The sequence below is a fragment of the Anser anser genome, assembly GCF_964211835.1.
Source record: "Anser anser genome assembly, chromosome: 9".
Lineage (NCBI taxonomy): Eukaryota > Metazoa > Chordata > Aves > Anseriformes > Anatidae > Anser > Anser anser.
This window is the reverse complement of record NC_139729.1, coordinates 14,584,202-14,605,787: the sequence shown is the minus strand read 5'-3', so window position 1 is coordinate 14,605,787 and position 21,586 is coordinate 14,584,202. Positions and strand designations below refer to the sequence as shown.

The 21,586-nt window shown below is 40.0% G+C and overlaps 1 protein-coding gene across 5 annotated transcripts in view; it reads left to right on the top strand.

Annotated features, from left to right (window-relative positions):
* The window catches only part of ARHGEF4 (Rho guanine nucleotide exchange factor 4), a 215,060-nt gene that overhangs the window by 26,760 nt on the left and 166,714 nt on the right, over positions 1-21,586 (top strand). For 3 of the 5 annotated variants that reach the window (XM_083849078.1, XM_083849084.1, XM_083849081.1), the window contains one exon: positions 5,268-5,348. The exons of 1 other annotated variant lie outside the window; for it this stretch is intronic. In XM_083849078.1, coding sequence (XP_083705204.1) covers positions 5,268-5,348 — 81 coding nt within the window. Of the gene's footprint in view, positions 1-5,267; positions 5,349-19,702; positions 20,849-21,586 lie in introns of those variants that run through there. One more of the 5 variants, XM_083849083.1, reaches the window with a different exon arrangement.

Below are 21,586 nucleotides of genomic sequence, written 5' to 3'. Positions count from 1 at the left end.
CTAGGCTGGTAATCAATATACAGTTGTGAGGGATCCTGTGAAAGAAGTGAGAACTCTGTTATTGTCAAGTTGGTATATGAACTTACAAACTCACATAACTAGCATGGAAACCTCTCTATCACTAAAGGAAAAAAATGTTTTTTCTCTTGCAAGCTATACCTGGAGATAGCACCTCAATAAACAACAGGTGTAGATAGTGTCATTTTTTCCACACATGAGACTAACGGGAATATTTAATTCACCAGTTAAATGTGACTACTGAAATTAGCATGAATCGCAAGGTTCATAACACAGAATATCAGTTTCAACTGTGTTCCAGCCCTCAAGCACAGTCTAGAAAGCAGGAAAGGAGTTCCAAGATAGTGATAAAATGGAAGACATGGAAAGAAAGATATGTACTTTCAAGATACAGTGTGACGATTAGGGGAAAGAAATTGTTAAAAAACAGAGCCATGTATCAGAGCCAGGATAACAAAAGAGTTTGCATGATGAAATGACCTGTTAAGTATCTCTGCCATATAGATGCTGCAAATGCATTACCAGAAGACAGTCTTCCTGAAGATAGTTCATAGTCTCTTTGGGTTCCAGTTTCTACCAGTTCAATAGGAGAAAGCTCAGTTCCCCAGCCCTAAGTTACCTCCTGCCTGCTCTGCTGTCCCCCAGCAGAGTTCTCCTTGCAGACCCACATGCTAGTTGATGTGGTAGTGCGCAAGTAGATTCTTCCATGACCTCCATGTCACAGAATTTCCAACTAGGCGGACTCAGCTGTATTTACAGCTGATGTTTGCAATATAACTAGACAAGTCATCCCCGTATCTTCACTAGAAGAATATACAGAATTTTGACTAATATAGTGGCATTCTTTCACCCAAAGCCTGTCTACATTTGAAAATGTCATGTATTTTCCAAGTTAACAGTGAATGGTAACCTAAGTCCCTAGGATGATAATTAGTGTTCAACCATTTAACTGAATTCATGAGTGGCATAAAATATATTAAAACATATTCTCTGTGTTTTGTTATTTTTTTTTAATCAATTGGAGTCTTATCCTATAATCATAATTTAAAGGATGGAATATACAGAGGAGATTTTGATGCAAGTGAAGTCTTTTCAAGATATCTCTTTAAAATTTAGTCTGTATCACAAACCTTATTTTATTGTGTTTTGATCTCACATATTTGTGCATCAGATCCAACTTTGATTGGTAATGGTAGGTTTCAAGAAGTCATATATTAAGTAGCATAGAAATACTTACACTACAAATGCCTTTCCTTTTCATATGTTAATTTTTCAATCGTGTGAATATCCTCATTGTCCTTGCCTAATAAATTGTGTTCTTTGTAAGCATGCTTTGCTTGTGGTTCTATGCTTTAGACATTTCCTTTCTCCTTATTTACTCAATTACTCTACTTAAGATGAATGTCAGGCATATGTATTCAATATAGTATAGGCTCTCTTAGTTGTCTGGACTTTCCCATGTCTTTTCAAAAATGTTTGTGACTACATTGAAATTATCTTTTTGTCTTCTAACACCCAGGGATAAATGAAATTAAGCCGACAAATTGGTGGCCAAGTTTCTTCCAATTTCTATATCAGTTCTTTATAAATAGCTACTCAGAAGACTGTTTTATCTTCATAATCATGATTACTTCTTGTTGAAACAAGGCCTTCAGTCTCTGCCATTTCACAGTTGTTAATTTCATCAGTTTCCATCTAATAATGATTCAGCTTTCTCTTTTGCACTTTTTATTACCTGTGTAATAAAAGATGTCCTCTTTCCCCAGGTTCTCTGGCTCTTATGTAAGCCTCTGACTTACTCTGCCCTAGTGAAGTATTTAGTTTTTCTCACTGTTTTCCTTTTTGTCAGTTGTAGTTCAGAGTTATTCTCAGTAGGCACATTTTAAATCATACTGAACTTTTCTCACACTTCCAAATATGCTTCAACAGAAGAACTGTATTCGGTTGAAAATTAAGTATTATAACTGCATTTCCCACCATGTCTAGACTACGTTACTGGCTACTTTTTGCCTTGGAATATTTCCAGGTTTTAATTCTTGGATATTTAAAAAAATTAAATTGTTACACTTAGGAATTCTATGAACTCAGTCCTGACATGGGAAAAAAAAAACCACAGACACTGTATTCAGCATAGTTATTTAGGTCTGTGTGATCATTATTATATCGTCTAATACTCAGGTCCCTAAATACTTATGTTGTCCTTCATTTTCTTTATGTGAGTCAATATTTTTTGCGTAGGTTCTTCAGGGAAACAAGTTGAGGTTGTACAGTTTGGACTGAAATATCTTACGATACCAAGTTATGAAAACATTTCTTATCTTGTATTTCTTATACAAAGAGGGGTTAGAAGTGTGACATCTAGGGAACTGCAACTCCTGGACAATGCTTCAGGATCAGGATCAAAGCTGCTCATTTAGCTTTAAGGGCACTCTATTTGACTACCTCAATTACAAAAATATTTTCAAATTATCTGATGATGTTCACATGCTTCTGAGATGGAATATCATCCAGATATCCGTCTGCTGGCAAGATGAGTTAATACAGTAAGTACTACAAACACTACAGGACAGCTAAAAATTCATCTCTCTGAAGATGAAATAGTACCAGCATACAGCCAGACTCAAAAGAGAAGGCAGTAAGAAGAAATCAAAGCTCTTACAGTTCAATAATTACAACTAGAGTGCCCCTTTCTGATTAACATGGAGACCTTGCTTTAAAGCTTTGCAAGCATTGCTTCTGCTCAGAGTTTTAGAAGACCTGGACACAAATGCAGCGAGTGCTGTCTACCCACTTTTCAGAAACTGGGCGACCACATACAGAGGTGCTATGCTACAGGGCTGTCCTCTACCACTCAACCTCAGCCTGGCAAAGCTCTCCTGCCTCTGGGCTGGGGGTACCTGCTCAGGGTCAGTTCCTTCTAGTTCAGTCCCTCCTGGCTTACTCACAAGTGGCGCATCTGTAACCAAAGCCTGGCTTTCCAGTGAAGTAAGGCAGAAATGTGGAATCCACCTGTGGCCTTCACCTGGCCTCTGCACAGCACAAGAGTTTCCTGTTTGGCTGTTCTGCAGAACCTCCTTCCACCAGAGGGCAGCTGGCAAAAGGAGTGTGATGGCCTGGCCTGGCTCAAGATGAGACAGCACATAATTTGATGCCAATTCTTCTGGTTTTAATATCCTCCCTAACCAGATGCAAGCCCCTTTAGACATCTCCAATGGCTTATGGAATGCTTCCCACAATAAAGTGAGGGCAGTGTTCCTTCCCAGTTCCCCACAAGATCCATCCTCATGCTTACACAGTCCAATTAGTTAATGATATTCCTGAGTTATCAAAAGACTAAGCTTTAAAAATCCACTAATGCATCAGAAATATGAATTTTCAATGAGTGTATCCCTGAGTTCCATTCTTTGCAGATCTCGCACATTTTTTGTAGCCTAAGGTGGGATGAGCAGAGGAAGGTAGCAACTATTTACAGAATGGTCAGCACTGCATCTCCTGCCTTTGTGAATGGTATGGAGCCACTTTGGTGTCTAGACATAGAGCTTATGGTGAAAAGTAGTGTAGGATCACAAGTAAAAATAAGTGACATCTGCTCCCTACTGTAGTAGTACATGAATATAGGGAATGAAGAAAAAATACTTGCGCTAAGTACTTATCCTGGCTTTCCTCATGGTAAAAGAAGGTGTAGTAGGAAATCAGTTCCCAGACGTGGGATCCATCTGCGCTAGTGTATCTCATACTCCCTGTTCTGATGTGTTTTATTACAAGTTTCAGATAATCACCTAAGACAGAGATAAGAGTTCAGTGTTTTTAAACAGAGAGAAGTAGCAGCTCCAACCATCCCATAGTGACTAACCTCAGTCTAGTTGTGTTTGTTGCTTTTTGTCTTTTCTCTCTTTCATAGTTTCTTTCACTTTCTCTTATGTATACTGTTAGTTGCTCTGGGGAGAGAGATTCGCTCCTCTAACTTGTGTTGAGGCTGAATTCAGCCAAAGTCAGTGAGGTCTCTAAGGCACTAACAGTAATGCTTCCTGTGGAAATAAATGGGACTTCAGGGGAGCTGGAGCTTGGTGATGCTTGCAATCGAAATTTTAATTTAATGCTTTCCTGTTTAATGTTGTAAACAGCCATATTGCATAAGCAAACCAAGTGAGACATCTCCACAATACAAGCCTGGGGGATGAGAACACAAATCTATGACTTTCAACCTCATCAGATGCGCACAGAAGTCATTTTTCGTGATAGACCAGACATTCAGACTTTCTTCTTCAGCCAGATGAAGCCACCTGCTGTATATCTCCCACAATAAATAGCAAAACATTACTTATTATCTCTTTCTCTCCCTCCAGAGATGCCACTAATGTCAAAGCTGAATGCTTATAGTTATTTCCAAAGTTTTAATTAAGACTGCATCAAACTGAATGGGGGATGTTCTCTTGGGGCTAAAGGCATTCTGCCACTTGTTACCTTCTTTTCAGGGTTTGACTGGGAACTTCACATTTACATACCCTTGGTCCTTCACTTGTGACTACAGGCTGAGGACAGATGGGATATGAAAAGAGTAGGGGGATAAAATAAGAGAAGGACTGCATGCTCTAAGGCATGCAGGAGAATGCCTGCACTAGTATGGAAGTGAGTTCCTCTCAGTCACCAGATCTATAAACAGCAGAAACCTCTGTCTTTCTGGAAACCCTTAGTGGTGCCCTAAAGAAGCCACAATTTATGCAATGGCTGGCTGCTGGCATGGTAGCAAGGTCTGTGCTTCTCTTTCCTGCCAGCATGCCTTCAGTTTTCCATAACACACAAGGCTATGGAGACATTTTGGTGCCTAACATAGTTCTTCCATCTACTTTGTACACTGAACAATGATGATAAAGCTAAGTGCATGAATACTAAGTGAGATTTATCCGTTCCTTTGTTGAATGCAGCTTGGAACTTGTGGAAAACACTTTAAGTTACATAATTAAAGACTGTACTGTAATACTTAAGAGAACTGCTTTAGGGTCACATGGGTAATCTTAATTCTGGTAATTCTTAATGTTCGAAAGCTTGATCTTGCAACCAGAGTGATCTTCCTTTAACCCTATTTCATATGTGTAATTTTTTACTTGACTTGAGAAAGTTTTTCTTTTTCTGTTTTTTTTTTTGGTGGGCAGGTGAATTGAAAAGCAACTGTACTGATAGCTCCTTGCTTCCTAAAGCTGAAATGCCAATTGACTTTTTTCTTCTTCCTTCCTAACATCTCTGCATAGGAGTGTCATGGAAGTGTTGTAATAAGGACTGCTGGAGAAGCAGAAGAGAGTACTTCTGAGACGAGACAGCTCCACATCCAGGTGCAGAGTCCCTTTATGTATTTGAGCTGGGAACATGCTTTCTCATTCATGGTATAATCAGAGAGACCCTTTTATCTACAGGGACTGGAACTAACAAACTCTGTTCTACCAGGTTAAAACAAAATCCAGCTTCCTTTATGGGGGGGAATTTTTCAGCATTGCAAGAAAATGTGCAGAAAAAAAACCACACATCTATTTCAACACAGTCTTGTGATGGTCTTAACCTGCAGGGCAGCTAAACTGTACCACAGCTGCTCACTCACTCCTCCTCAAAGGAAAAGGGGGACATGTGACAAGTGGTGAGTGATCTCCCTGTCCTTATCTCAACCCCTGAACCCTTTCCTTAGAAATTCTGCTCAGTTACTGTACAGCTGGGAGAACTCAGTAAGTTCCCCAGTTCTTCAGTATATAGTGGAACTTGAAAACAAGTAATTTCCTCTGTTCGTCTCACCTGAGGTTCTTTATCTGGTCAATATATTTATGGGTGTGGGCTCTGGATACAGTGAAAGGCAACTGATGTTGCTTTCACCTTTCTGCAGTAGTTCAGTAGTTAGAATACTCAGTCAGGACACAGATGCTGGCCTTTCATTTATTTCCTTCCTGTGAGTGCTAAAACCCCTTTTTCTCACTCTTTGGAAGAATACTCTCACCCCTCATAGCTCAACCATGTGTTGAACAGCTGGTAGGAATGTTCTTGTGCCTTCCCATTGAAACTGTTCTACTTTACATGTTGTAATAAAGGATCAACTGAGATGAGAAAGATCACAAGAGAACATTACTCTTCAGTGGTTAGGACCTTGGGGGTAGAGGTGGGAGGGAGGTGGAATAGCTGCAATACGGCTTGTGTCTGCTCAGTCATTTTGCACAGTTCCCCTACTCAAAAGCTTATTATAGAGTCTACCATCTTGCATCTTCTCTGTTTCTTATTTATTACATCTGCATTCTTCCCAAAGTCTTAAACTACCTCAGTTTCCATATGTGTATCTTTTCTGCTTCCCCTAATCTGGCTTTTGTCTATCTGCTGCCAAAAGCATTTCATATAAACTTGAGCCAGGCTTCCTAGCTATAAAAGTGATTTACAAGAACATATTAATATATTGTTCTTCTAATTTAAAATAAGTGAACTTTAAAAAAAAAAAAAAAAGCAATAAAAGTGGTGATGCAAGTGAGACTGTGAAAGCATCTGGCCGGTGAAATTCCTTTCTGGGAGGTTCCCTTCCTTCCCAAGCTGGTACATGGAGCAGTTCACACATCATGCTGTTGCACATTTCCTCTGTAACTAAAATTGCCTCATTATGTAAGGGAAATTGCTCTGTGTGCTTGTGTGGTTCTGTGTGGCAGTCTTGAGGGGAGATGTAAGTTGAGGAGAAGCCCAATTTAGAACACATTTAAAAATGAAAAATAAACCTAACTGCTTAATTCCAAGTAACGTTAAGAGGAAAGTTTGCAAGTCACTGCTATCTGTGACTTGTTTGCAGCTTATGGCCTTTTCTAGCAGGTACCTATGTAAAGTGATTAAAATGCAGTCTCTTAATTTGAGTGAAATTTAAACAGCATGCAATTTTCTCTGGCAGTTTAATATGTGTGAAATATTCTGCCATTCCAATCCCTGGAATTTCATGCTACAGATACATAAATCTATCCCCTTCCTTGTATTCTTCTAAGACAAACATCAGACAACACCCTGTACATGCTTGCCTTTGAAAAGACAGAATGGTAAAACTGGTTTCATGGAGTTCCTGTCTGAGAGAATACCATTCTTCAGACATCCTGGATATTAAATGTTTCTGCTTGCTCCCTAGAAAATTAAGTAGTAAAACAAGCTTGTGTGTATGTGAAACCAGTTATAAAAGGCTTCCAGCTGAAAGTGAGTTGTCTGCTTATGGACAGTCTTGAAAATGTGATGTTTTTCATATAATGAAGTCTTCTCTGTTTGCTTTTAACATGGGAGCCTATTGGAAAAGTATAGCAACTGTTTGGGAAGATGTGGACCACAGTGTTCACAACAGCTGAACAGGTGCAGCTCACTTCCTTTACCGGTTCAGAAAGGTGACTGACTTAAAAGCAAATTCAGGTCTTGCAAACAGCATTGAGAATCCCTTGAGCTCAAAGGGAATGTTTGATACTTCTGATATCCAAAGAATGCAGTGTTTCTGATAAGAGCTGCACATCATGTTTAAATTCTAAACATTTTATGAGTTCTGGCCCCTGTTTGAAAATAGGGTACTACAGACAAACTGTGAAGTGACAGCTGAAATGTTCAGCCTCTTGGTATAGATTTAAAAGCCTGTACTTAGTATTTGTGTTTGAAAATTTTGGCTGGTACTTTTAGTCTCTACAGATTCCTCTCCTCACAAAAAGACATTAGATATTAACTCAAACCTACCCTGGATATTTATGGTTTACCAAAATTAGGATTTATGTAGAAACTATGCCCTCATTTATATTTAGGGCTCTCTAGGTAAGCAAATTTTCCTGGGGTAATGCTTATTATCAGTGGAAGCATGCCACATTTTGTTTGCTGAAACCATAAAAGATAAAAAAGCGTGATATCCCCTTCATTGATTTGCTGGAAACAGGAGGCATGGGCTTCAGGAAATAGCTGCTGACAAGGATGAGATGTACCACATAGGCTCATGTGATACAGAAGAGGTCATGGAGGACGTTATATTGTTTTTCAATCCGCATTTTCTTACTGGTTGTGTTCAAGTGGATATTAATTACAAAACCTGGGATCCCTGGAAGTAGAAGCACAAGTTCTCTTACTTGAGATAAGGCTAGCACAGAGTTTAAATAGAGGCAAATCAGTCTTCTCTGTGGTTTGAACTACAGTTAGGAAAATAAAAAGCTTAGAAAAAGCTATGCTGTGGTATAGAAATGTGTAATACAGACAGCTACATACAGAGATACATCTAAGTGGAGATGTAGTTGCTTGAAGTTTCCAAACAAGTTAGCAGATTTAGAACAAGGAAAAAGTTGTCCACAGCTAAAATGGATTTGTTTAGTTGAGGAAGGTATCCGAGCATTATATGATTGGAAGGTAGTTAATTTAATGACAGTTAGGTAACACTGCTGTTTTTCTATGTGTATGACCTTGGTCAATTTGCAACCAGAATCAGTTTTTCAGCTGAAATGGATGTATCTAGAATTCATTTAATCCTCAGTGAGTGAGGTCAGTCATATGAAAGACTTTATTTTTTACTGTACAGTAGTTCAGCACTATGGTTGGTAGAAGAACTTTTAAGTACAACTTTAATAAAATAATACTTAAAAAGTTGGCATAGTATTGTCAAGACATGAAGCAGCATGCTGCTTTCCTGATGTATCAACACTGTCTGCAGAAGCATAAACTCTAGTGAACTTCAATTTGTAGAAAAGATTGTTGGGGTGAGATTTTCCTAGCAAACAGCACATAGCATAGGTAAGAAAAAAGTGAGGAAATACTGTTAACATAAGATTTGCATTAAAGAAAAGATGGCAAATGGAGAATATGGCAAAAAGGAACTTGGCTTCTTTCCACGACAGTCTATGGGTTTCACTGTCCTGGAGCTGTGCAACTGGTTTTGTGTGCATGGGGCAGATGGGATATGACAAGCTTAATCTTGTTTTTCTTGTTGTTGGTGACTCACCTGAGCTTTAGTACATGTGATTTGAAGCTCAGTGATTAAACAGCAAGGACTGAAAGGGCATAAGGAATGACATATCTTGTAAGTCAGAGGGAGTGCTGTTTCCATTGTGGTTTGGTATATAGCTGAGAGCCTGAGCAAACCAGGTCTTCTGATTTGGTATTTTCTGCAAGCATGTGTGTTTTCTGAGAATCTTTTTTAGACTATATCATACTTTGTAGGAAAGAAACAGTTTATGGAGAACCAAAGAGAGCCCATTAAGCTAGCTAACCTTGAATGACTCATAAGAATGGTTTGTGTCCTGCCCTGATTTACTGCAAAATCAGAGACAATAAAGCTGGCTTTCAGTCAAATTACTAATGCCAAGCATACACAAGAACATTAAGACTGGGATGCAATGACTTCTTCCTAGCTTGAAACATTTCAATTTCTTGCTTGAACTGCAACTTTTGGGTCAGCATTTTCTCATCTTCATCTTTCCTCCTTTGGAAAGCTGATTGGAAAGAGATTTTTGTGTGATTCTCTTGCAAGATAGACCTGGTGCGGTCAACACAAGCAGAAGTAATGGTCACAGCAGGCAGTGGGTATGTGCAAACTGGAACTTGCAGGTCCATGGCACTATGTTAGTGCATAGGCAAATGCAAGCCAAAATATAGACATTGTCTTATACACACACTGTGTAAGACTTGTCCAGTTACTGTAAAAATATTTTAAAACTATTCTTCAGGGAATAATGTACTTGAATTTCTTTTTCTTATGCCTTGAACTCTCGAAGGGATCTAAAACATTCAATAGCAGTGTTTGGCAAAAATTCAACAAATCTTCTAAACTTGGCTCATTTTAGATTATGGATTTGCCAGATCTTCAGCTTTTTTTTTTTTTCCTAACGAATTTCTGTTGTTTGGGATGTTTAGCTTGAGGGCCTCATCACACAGTATTTTTACTGGCATTTGTGTCTGGGTTCTTTGGGCTGTACTCACAAAGTATCCTGGCACTTGTTAGTTCATTCAAGTGTATAATGCTCTGCATCTTTGACTTTCTCCATTGCTTAGATCATCCAGATCCAGTTTTCCTCTCTAGAGACAAGTAACTATTTTACTTTTATCTCACTGTCAGCTTTTCTCAGATTTTCCATTTCTTGTCATGGAAACTTGCTCTAAGAATTACAATGTAATTATTGCAGTTTTTTCGGGAAGCTGAAAAATGAAGGGTTTTATTGGAAAACAATTTTTTTTTGTCTTTATAGTTACAAACCTTTTCCCTGAGTTATTCCTGAGGTCTTCAAACACAAGTTGCATTATTGTGTTTTTTTTTTTCTTTTTCTCCTTCTGTGCTGGAATCCACCCTTATTGTAGAACTGTTTACCTCAAAGAGCAGATATGTTAGTTACTTGAATACCTCCTCAATTCCTCCTTGTTGTTTTAAACAAAATTATGGCACCTCTTGGTAAGCATACCACTGGCTGCATTTTGTTGGAGGACCTTGGTGCAATTTAAAGTGAGCTGGCTTGACTGGTTGCTTTTCTTTTGCAAAAACTGGATGTTTACTGTAGTTGTGAGGAATGGTGTTATGGGGAAGCAAGGCTGGTAAAGTGTTTCAGCTGGTAGGACTGGATCTGACCTATCTTCATTCCATTCTTTTATTGGGATCTAGTAACTTTCCTTTGCTGTCCTTAGTCTTCGAATTGTACTAAAGAGAAGCTTAACATCAGGTCAGCTAGCTCAAAGCAGCAACATGTTGGCGTTTGGGCTCTTCTGATGAGGTTATTCAATGTGGTGGTAACAGAACATAATAGTGAACATGAATCATGTCTAATTCTGTCTTGCCATTAAAGTGTGAGTAAACAGTTGGAATTGTGTAGTATCCAGAAGGATGAACCAATGTTTCTGGCTCTCTAGGTGTAAGAATTGTCTCTGTTCAAAGTGGTGAGGAAAGCTTTAAAAGCTTTCAAGTTTTGGAGCGGAGGTTAAAATTGTAATTAGCCGGGTTTGTACCTGTATGCATCTATCAGTGAACATTTTCTTTCCTGGCAGTTGTGCTCCCTTTGGCAGGATTTTATCCTTCTCTTAAAATCAATGTGACAAGCCTGGGTATTTGGCCAGTGTCTGAGAGGTAGAACTTGACCCACGATGAATGTGAAAAGTTGCTATCCCAAATAGGTCAGATGCATGTAAGAAGAGATCTTGCTGTGAATAGACAGGGAGTGCTACATCATAGGCATCCCTTTTCTGTTCATCCAAACCTAACAGTACCTTACCAAATGGGAAATAATCCACATAACACTCAACAGTGGGAATAACTGGAAGGGCAGCGAATGCCAGATGCAGGTCAGGAATGTCATTTTGTGCTTGGCATTTAACAAGTGGAAATATCTGTTGGACCTCAGCGGGCAGAGTTAAGAATACAACGACAACTTACAATCTGAGTGAAATGCAAGGGACGATAATAGAAGGCAACACTAACAAAATTCCTGAACTGCAAAAGCTGAGTATATAAAGACATTGTGTGACAGATGTTCTGGGGCAACTACACACTCAGTGTGCAGATTAGCAATTTAGGATTGTGTGATAGTTTTGTCACTGTGATGACGCCACTCTGAAATCTGAGCAGCAATCAATGTGTCTGTTTTCAAGTGACTCTGCTTGTCCAAGTTCAGTCCATAAACGTGCAGAGATGCATTTATGAGCTTATAGTTCATAATGCACCTGGAAACATTACATGGTCAGTGCATATCTCTCCATATTCATTCTTGGATCTAGCAGTGGGTAGGAAGCAGGCCTTTGTTGAACTCACTGGGGCTCCTGATAAAACATTGCGTGCTATCAGAGAGCATAGCCTGAATGAGGAGGAATGGCTATCTGTGACTTGCCATCTCTGGAAAGCAGCACACATTTAACCCTTCTAAGGTACGAAGAAATGTGAAGAATGACAAAACTTGGCAAGATTTACAGTTCTTAAAGTCCTAGCCAATAGAATGGCATTGTGCTAAGAACTTTAGTTTTCACTTTGGAAAGTGTTTCTGCTCCTTACTGTTGTCCAGAGCAGAGAAAGGCCAAATGTTAGAATTAGAAAGGTAACTAGAACAAAACTGTATTTCACTTCTTATATTACTGGGACCAGACTAATAGTCTTTGGGTAGAAGTTAGCAAATGTATATGTCTTTTCTGTTTCCATAGGTCTAGCTGCCACAATAACTCTCAGCTTGTTTTGATTTGTACATGACCTGGCTTTTCTTGAAAAGTAGAACCATATCAATATCCCCAAGCTGTGCATTTTGTGGAGATTATTCTAAGGACCTGTATGCATTGCAGCTATAGCAGACCTTGAGTAACTAAAATAATAGCCATGAAAGTGCAGCTGCCTGATATCATCCTGAGTTTCCCAGTAGACTGCTACAGGTTGTGCTGAAATGCATGTAGTCTTATCTTTATTATTATTACAGCATCGATATAGCCTCATAATTAGTTCAACTCTACTGGCATGTGAAGCAGGCCAGTATTATAAAGGTTGAGTAGAGGTCTAAGTATTTGATTTGGTATCTTTTTAACAAATATGCCCGGTTTTCCAAGATTCATCCAACTTGGATATGTCATAGAGAGGAAGTAGAGAAAGAGAAAAATTCCTGGTGGGATGAAAGAGTAGTAGTACTTACATGGTTACAACTAGTCTCTTTTCATTCCATGCTAACACTGCTTGACAACACTCCAAGTTCAACAGGAACTTCTGCAGTCCCCAGCCATATCACTCCAGTGGATACACAAACACTTTAGGACACAGCAAGCTGAAAATTGGCATGTAAAATGTACCTTCAATACCAGTTGTGTCTGCTATCAAGAAATGTATTACAAGTCTTGTGGTACTGATCAGTGGAAAAGGTTGAATTCTTAGACATGAATTTAATTAATACCAGCAGCAGAGTTAATATACACACAGTTATTTCTTGGATCACATATTAAATGTGTGACAGTGACTTGGAACAGCTCAAAGATGAATAGGTTTTGTTGCCTGAGAAAGAGATCCCAACAGATGGTCTACTGCAGTATCAGTTCTGCAGCTGTAACTGAATTAATGCAATCACTAACAGAGCTTTATTTTTGTTTCACAAATTTGTTTTTTTTGATCTTGAATGCAGAACTGAAGAAATGATGGCAACAGGAGCAAGCTAGGCTGGTAGTCTATGAACTTCAACCTCCCTTCTCCCTGCACAAGGCAGTTCCAGTCTGCAGAAACTTCTGTTCCAGTTCTCATGTTCCTTTCTCCTTTCTCAGTCATTTGCAGTGAACCAGGTGCATTGCAGTTGTGCAAGCAACTAATGAGGCTTGCTTGAGACTGTTCTCCTGCATGACTAATTCAGGATTCCAAAATATTTAAGTTAAAGTGATTCTGGGGGCTTTTGACACCTGCCCATTGAGGTGTTACTATTTGCCATCTGTATTATGACTCAAGTACAAGGTCACAACATGCCTAACAGCTACTAGTAAGTTGCCAAGAGGAATTAATGCTAGTAACTGTGTGTCTTTAACTCCTGTCAAGTGCTGTGCCTTGCTAGGAAACAGATGCATACCTTCTTATTTTAATTTGATTCTTTCTCATCTTTGTTGGACCATTTGTGTATGGGGAGTTTCCAGTAAAAGCTGTTGGTAAAGGCAGAGCAACACATGGGGTTTCCAGTGGTGATTAAGTCCCAGTGCAAACCAGCAAGTTTGGTGGGATGTGCACAGTTCTTAGGTGTCCGGCCTCCGTAGAAAGGTGGAAAATAGAAGCAGGGTACTTGAACACATACCACTTGCATTCTCTTTCAGGAGAACAAACTGTTGAGTTCTCTCCCATAGCACAAAAGGAAAGCAAGGCAAGAATTCAAAGATATATGTGAAAAAAATTCCTACTCAAATGAGCCAAATCTAACACAGAGAAGTGAAAAACAGAAAAACCAGGAAATCATGTACATGATATAATACTGCAGGAGAAGCATGTGCAGGAGGGCAGACACAATAAATGGATATTGAAGATAGTATAGAAAAAGTATGGCATGATTTCCTGGAAGTGCTGCCACACTAACAAAACAGGAAGAGGGAAAACAAATTAGTCTTAATTTTATATTCAAAATGCAGAGAAAAAATGTTTCTTATGCCTCTGTACGCAGTACTTTGGACTGTGTGCTTACAGGCTTGAAGGCTTGACCTGCATTTAATATTCGTCATGGTAAAGTGCAGCAATATATGACAATAACAGCATACTTTGTCTGTGACTGTACAATCTATTGTGTGTTGTGTAGCCATTGTCTATGTATACACAATCTAATTATTTCTACTACAAGTGAAAGCATACACCTTGCTAACACCTTGGTTGAAGACATATTGGTTAACAAGAACAACATTTTTATGCTAATCAAAGGAATAATTGTACAACGAGTACAAGGACTTTGTTTTCCTTGGTTTTGATGTAGTTCTTGACTGACGAACTAACCCCATCTCAGATAACTAACCTTGTGATGTCACCTGCTTGGGAAGAAAGCTCTCGACTTTCTCACTCCCCAGTGATCGGCTGTGGGATCTCACCAAAGAGGGACACAGTAGTTTATGGAAATCTCTCTGCTGTGTGTGCACTGTCGGTTTCTGGAATCATTTTCAGAGCTTCTGCTCCAGACAAACTTCTCCATAAGGTACTCTGCCTCTGCCACACACAATAAACTTACTAGATTAGAAATCTGAATGCCACAAGCCCTTGAAATAGTATCATAGTCCTAACCAGCATCTATCAACTCATTAAAAAGTATTGTCTTATTTCCTTTCTTATCAGATCTCCCCAAAGGCCTGTTTTTTCTTGATTCCAGTAGAGTCAGGCCTTTAGAGTGGGATTGCATACTAGACAAGGACTCTAACCTGAAAACAGTCTTTTAATAGCCTTGGTATTGACTGTTTTCATTTTCAGTCTCTCGTCAGACTGAGAGTACATAGTGCTGGTTTATGTCTCTTTATGTCTGGGTTCCTAATGGCTTGGCACTACAGCATTAGCTCTTCATCTGGTATTACTGCATCTCACCCTACTGTGGGTGCGAGCAGTTTCCATGCATCCGGGGCTGATGCAAAGGTAGGAAAATGGATTTTATGTCCAGTGTAGGGTACATTAAGAATGATGGACTGGATTCTCATTTGCACCACTGTAATGTTTCCAGCCATGTAGAGGAGGTATTAACAGCAAACTTGAATCTGAGATAATGGTTATAACTTTGAAACAGTTTTCTAAAACCATACCAATAGCTCCCTATTGGACTAAGTTACCAGGCATCTAATTCCAAGTTACCTATGCTTCTAGTTTAGAAGAGTATCTTGGAGACCTAACAAGCTCTAAATTGACTTTGTAAGATTCATAGCAAGTCTGCTGTTTTTCACAATCTGGGCACAATCTTGAATAGAGGTGTCAAACTGCAGCAAAACTACCTTCATCTGCCTAGGGGACTGAGCATGTGGTGACAGCAGTGACATTCCTTCCACCTGTGGCATCACCAGCAACTCCCAGTGCATGTGGTGAGACAAATCAGCGCTGGGTGCCTTTACTGAACACATTTGTAGCTTCCTTTTAGGGTTAGATACGTGGCTGTTGCTGCACAGATTTTATTTTTCCATAGAAGCTCATAATTAAAACAAACTTTTCATCTGCCCTGTCATGTAAACTATAGCCTGAGAAGTTCTAACTTAGTTGCTGTTTGCTGATATGTGTCAGCAATGGGATTTTCTTGGGTGATGGTGGCCAGTGTTGATACATGGAGATTTCTGGCTTAGCAGTCCAAATGTTTACCGAGCTGAGAGCTGAGGCTGTGGTAAAGCACTGAAATAACCATCTCTGCTCCCTAAAGTCCAGTTTCTCATTATAAGTCCAGAATCTCTTACCTTCTATGAAGACAGAAAACTTACATTACAGGAGGGAAATTCAGGAGGATTCGAAGAGTACTTGAACCAACATGTTAGGCTGCATCAGGAGGTATAGTTTTATGATAATGGGAACCAAATGAACTGCCTAAGGGCAAATAAGTAATTACACAGTAGATGAAAGTGTCTGACATGATCATTCAGAAATTAGAAGACCTGTTTGGTCGCATAAGTCATCTTGCTCAGGCAGTTAGTGATGGCTGCCTGCAGTATGTCCCTTACCGCCCAGGTCAATGTGACAGATAAAGTCTTCATTGCTCGAGCTTGTTGTTTCCAACTGCAGCATTTCAAAATATGAGTCTGGGGATAAGAGTGATGATTTCACTAAGCCATATTAAATGTCCTTTTTAATAGACGATATTTGTCTTTACTGGCATGAGAACATTAACATCTCTAAACTTTGTATTCTAAGGGGAAGGCAACATATAGCAAAAATTGTTATTGTGTAACTAATCACCATCCTGAACTACAGTCCGCTTCCTCAAAATACAGAAGTTGCTCCTTGGAGCAAATGATGCTCTCAGAAAAGGCAAGAAGACAGGTCCGGTCCCCATCCTTACTTTATGCTATGCAGTATGCACATAAGACTTCTTGTGTTTGACCCTTGCAGCTATTAAGCTGGAATGACTATCAGCATATTTTCTAACATTTGTTGTTTTGGAAGCCAACATGATAGAATTTACATAATATCCATCTATGTTAAACTAACCCTAGTGAAAGGTAAATGAAGTAGTCAAATATTTGAAATAATGTGAAGAAAAGTGTTTTACCAGTACAGTAGTGGAGTTTCAGTGTCACTTGCCTGTCTTTAGAGAATCCCAGTCTCAGTGCTCCACAGGGTTTTGGTACCTAACGTTAGACAGATGTCTGTGGTTAAGGCACCCCATACTGCCTGATCGCCTGATCTGCTGGAAGCAGTGTCTCTATGTTTGGGTCCATGTCTTTCTTTTTTTTTGTTTGTTTTGTTTTGTTTTGTTTCAGTGCCAGTTTGTACAGTAATCTTTGTCTGTGGTTGTAAATGGCAAAATGGATTTTTTTTTGTTCTGTGATTCTGTGACAGTTTTCAGCTGCTGTTCTTTAAAAAGCAGAAAAGGCATGCAGATTTAGGTAGCGTATCACTAAGATACACTATCTTAACTATAAGCAACAGTGACTGGCAATGGGCACTTGGGGATTAACAGCTATATGCCTGTGCTGACAAGAATACATCCCCATTGACCAAATGAAACATCAGGATCATACGCTAAAAAATAATCACTGTGATTTTGCAAGCAAAGCTTATGTCAAGGGACAAACTCCTCACTCTGAAAATAGACTCCATAATAGCGAATGGACTCTGTAATAGTGAACTCCTGGGAACCCATGGTTTGCTTTTAAGCAGGGGGATAGGGAGAGAGGTGGGGAGTGAGGAACCATGAAAGGTTAGCTACAAAAAAACAGCGTACTGGCAGTAGGCTGATGTTCTAGAAAATGCACAATTTTAGGCAGTTTTTTTTATACATTCACAAATCAAAGTTACTGTCATTAGTAACTTTGTTCATTAGATGTAGAATAAAGGGGGAAGGGAGACCTTTTAGTCATTTGTACATATCCTAACACAGATTAATTCAGGCTGCAGGTTCTCTTGGTTATGCTAGGTCTGCCTGTTTTTGCAGTGCCAGACACCCACCCAGCTGCTCTCTCACTCCTTGTCCTCAGCAGGACAGGGGAGAAATAAAATGATGAAAAAGCTCCTGGGTTGAGATAAAGGCACTTAAAAATTACCACCATGGGCAAAACAGACACAACTTCAGGAAAGTTAACTTATCACCAGTTAAAATGGAGTTGGATGGTGAGAAACACAAACTGAGAGACCTTCTCTGCACCCCTCCCCTTTTATCCCAAGGTTCACTCCTTCATTCCTTCACCTCTACTTCTTTTCTCACCCCCAGAGGTGCAGGGCAATGGGGAATAGGGGCTGTGGTCAGTCCATAACAGCCCCCCTGCTGCTCCTCTCTCCTCACACCTTCCCCTGCTCCAGCACGGGTCCTTCTCGTGGCCTGTTGTCCCCTAAGGGTAAACCTGCTCCACACGCACTCCCCAGAGGCTGTAGGGGAACCTGCTGAGGTGCAAGGAGCACCTCCTGCTCCTCCTCCTACTCCCCTCTGGCCCTGGCACCACAGCACGTGCCCCTTCCCCACCAGGCAGCCCTCACCCTCGCCCTTTCCTACATCTGAGGCGCCCCCAGCCTCTGGTTGGCTGAGCCTCGCCTTGCAGCCGAACCTTCTGGAACCGTCTGGAGCAGGCTGGAACCAGCCAGAACCGGCCTCTCCTCACAGAGCCCCTCTCCTCACAGAGCCCCTGCAGCCACCTGCTGGCACCTGGGCATGGATGCTGAATTTAACCTGTATTGTTCGGGTAGGTGAAGAGATTAACATAGCCTATAACGATGGGCTGAGATGCAGATTTGCAATGGGCTGATTTCTAGGAAGTTTCTTGCAATTTTTGTGAAGTTTTGGACAGCAGACTTCTCATAATAGTACTGTTGTCTTTAAAGAGTTGCAGGATTAGGGGAATGCATACAGGCTGCACATCCTATTTGGTGAAGCAGAATGAAGTAAACTAGTCCAAGAAATGTAGCAGTCTCTGAAGAACAGATCTCATCTGATTTACAGGAATCTGGTGAAAGGGTCAAATATCCTTATTTCCAACCCCAAACGAGTAAAGCGTGGATGAATAGGGTGGGAGATGAGCATTTCAGAACCTGAAAGGGGAGTCAAGAGCTGTGGCAGCCCCCCCGGACAGAGGCAATGTCCTGGTTTTGGTGTGCTGTTTGCAGCGAAGGAGGCTCTCCAGGAAATAGAAATACTTCACGCATGTAAGTTGCTTTTTTACTAAAACCACTTCACACGCAAATATGGCTTTATTTTCCCTTTCATTTGTGAAAAATAAATGCCAAGGTGGCTCAGAGGTGGGCTACTCTTAGTGGCCATCTCCTTCTGCTGCCAGCCTGAGGTCAGCTTCGGCTTCAGCTGCGCCTGGGCAGCGAAGCTCCCTGGGCCAGTGGGCAGGAAGGGTGAGTGCCTGACAGATCTCCAATAAGTGGAGTGTAAATGAAAGATGGTAACTTCAGAATTAATCATGAAAAGTAATCTTCAATTTCAACTTCAGAATTAACAAATAAAAGCATTGAAAACACTCCAGCTGGGCCCACTCACTTCTTAGGACATTTTAAAATGTCCATTTAAAAAAAGATGGATTTTTAATTGTTGTTGGGTTTTGAGACTTTTTAGGATTTAGGTCTGTCATTTACCTCCCAATTTCTTATCTAAATTTTACTTAAGAAGATTGCTACATATATATATTATTGATGTGTTTATCTTTTAAAATTGAGATTTAAAGGAAAGCCCTTTAATCCGTGAAATCCTGTGAGATAGCAGGACTGATTTCATTGAAGAAATACTGCCGTTTGGCAAATCAAACCACTGACTTTATTGTATTTCCAGCCTTATGTTGCAATTTAGAAATTATTGGCCTAGTTTCTAACAAGTTAGGTGTGTCCTTCCTTATGACTGGGTATACTTAACTTATGCCGTTCCCACAATGGCAGAAAAAATGCGTATATGTTAAAATACAGCTTCCTGCTCTAAAGTATTTGATTTATGCATAAATGTCTTATTTGCATGTCCTACCAAAACAAAAATATTTCTATTTAACATAGAGCAGCAAGAAGAATGGCTGCTGGAAGCTATAGAGGGGTTTGCAGTATTGCAAATCCAAGGCATGTGGGGGACGTGGTTGCTGGTGGGCGGTGACACAGAGATCCTCCATTGCACAGGGCGGATCAGAGAGTGTGTTTCATGAGTGGGTGTTCCTCTCTGCGGGTGTTCTGGGACGTCAGCTGTGGTGTTGGATTTTCTCCCTCCTCCTGCCTTGATGTGCTGGATGCACAGCACATCTGTCTGCTTAGCCTAATTTCTCTCCTGTAGCCAGCAGCACAGAGTATCAGGAACTACTCTGGGGCAGGTTCCTCAAACATCTCTTCTTGGTGTGAAGATTTTAGTGTCAGGTATTTTGAACAGTTCAAATATAAGCCATGGATCAATTAAAAATAAATGAAAGCATGCAATAACAGGCTGTGCCTGACAGTTGTTGAGGTGTAGAGTGATCCTGCTCTGAGAACTTGTCTGCACTGTGTAGTTGCTGTCTTTTATTCCACTCTAAGTTCACTCTGAATAGACTACCTGTAACTTTCAGTCCTGGCAATTTAATGTTGAAAGATTTTTTACTACATGGCATAAATTACACCTCTGTGTTGTTGAATGTTGCTGAAATACAGATAGTCGTTAAGAGACATTAATGTTAAGTGAGAGAGAAGAAGAAACTGAAAAATGTCTGTACTGTTCTGCATTTCAAAAGACTTGTTCTGCAATTTGCCTCACCTTTAAAAGCAGTAGCTAGAAAGCTCATACTGTGGGAGCCTTTGCTTTTAAATGCTGCAGCACGCATAATGCTCACTGATTGAACTTTAAGTTGGCAAAAGCGAAAGCTGGGGGGGATGTAAGGGAACATGTGCTGTCCTTTGTAGTTCCAGTTCTTTTAGAAGCACTCACAAATAGCTTTAGTTTCTTTAGCAAATACAATGGCATCATTCTGGGCATGCCTAGTAGAAGTGTTCTGGGGCTAGTAAACTGTGAACAAACCTGTTTGCATTGCTGTACTGTACAGCACAGCACAGATAAGCCCTAATTGTTATGCAACTCCTTAGCATAAGCTCCTGGCATGGCTCACATGCTTCTCTTGTACTAAGACCGTCCAAAATAGCAACAAGCAAGCATGTAACTAAAGACACAGCAGGAGTGTAGGAATTCACCCAGGCCTTGGATGTTCTAAAGATTGAACAATTCCTCATTTTAAACCTTCCAAAATGCTAAGCATAATGTATTTTCTTCGGAGCTTCTTCAAGGTAAGCAATTTTAAACTTTTCCTAAGTGCGGGAGTTTGGTTTAGTTTTGTTTTGGCAGGAGAGACTTAGATATGAAGTCGTTCTAAGGGAATGTAGAAAGTAGTTGTCTTGAGAACTGATGCCCACTAAGTGAGTGCATTCACCAAGTTTGCAATTTGCTTTGCTGTATTAACATTTGATTTGTTGTAGAAAGTGGTTATTTTCTGCTAGAATAAAGAGGAAACTCTTCTTTTGGCTGATGTTGGGAGATTCTTATATGATGAAAAACATAAAATTTATGGTGCAAACCACATCCTTAAACAGGGAGTTGTAGTAGCAGCAAATGCATTTTATGAGGCAAAAACAAATTATAATTTGTTATTATTACATTTTCCTGAAGTGTCTTTCGTATTTTAAGCATGCTAGGTCAACCAATTGAATGCTACTATCACTGAAAACATTTTAGGTACAAAATAAATTACAAAATGTTGCACAGAAGTGTAAATTTATCTTTCACATTATTAAAACAACCAGATCAAAAAATCGAAGCCCCAGTGATGGGTATGTAACTCTCTGGGGACAGTTTCATTCCTGTGAATCTAACAACTTCAGCAGTGCTGTGACTGAGGACGTGCTGCTGGCTGCTGTTGGGCTGAGGTGGCTGTTTCACACTGAGTACCAGCTGTGGCTTTTATCCTGTTCAGAGTGACGGCTCGGTGGTGGCTGGAGCGTGTGTTGCAGGTTTCACTGGAAGCGTGC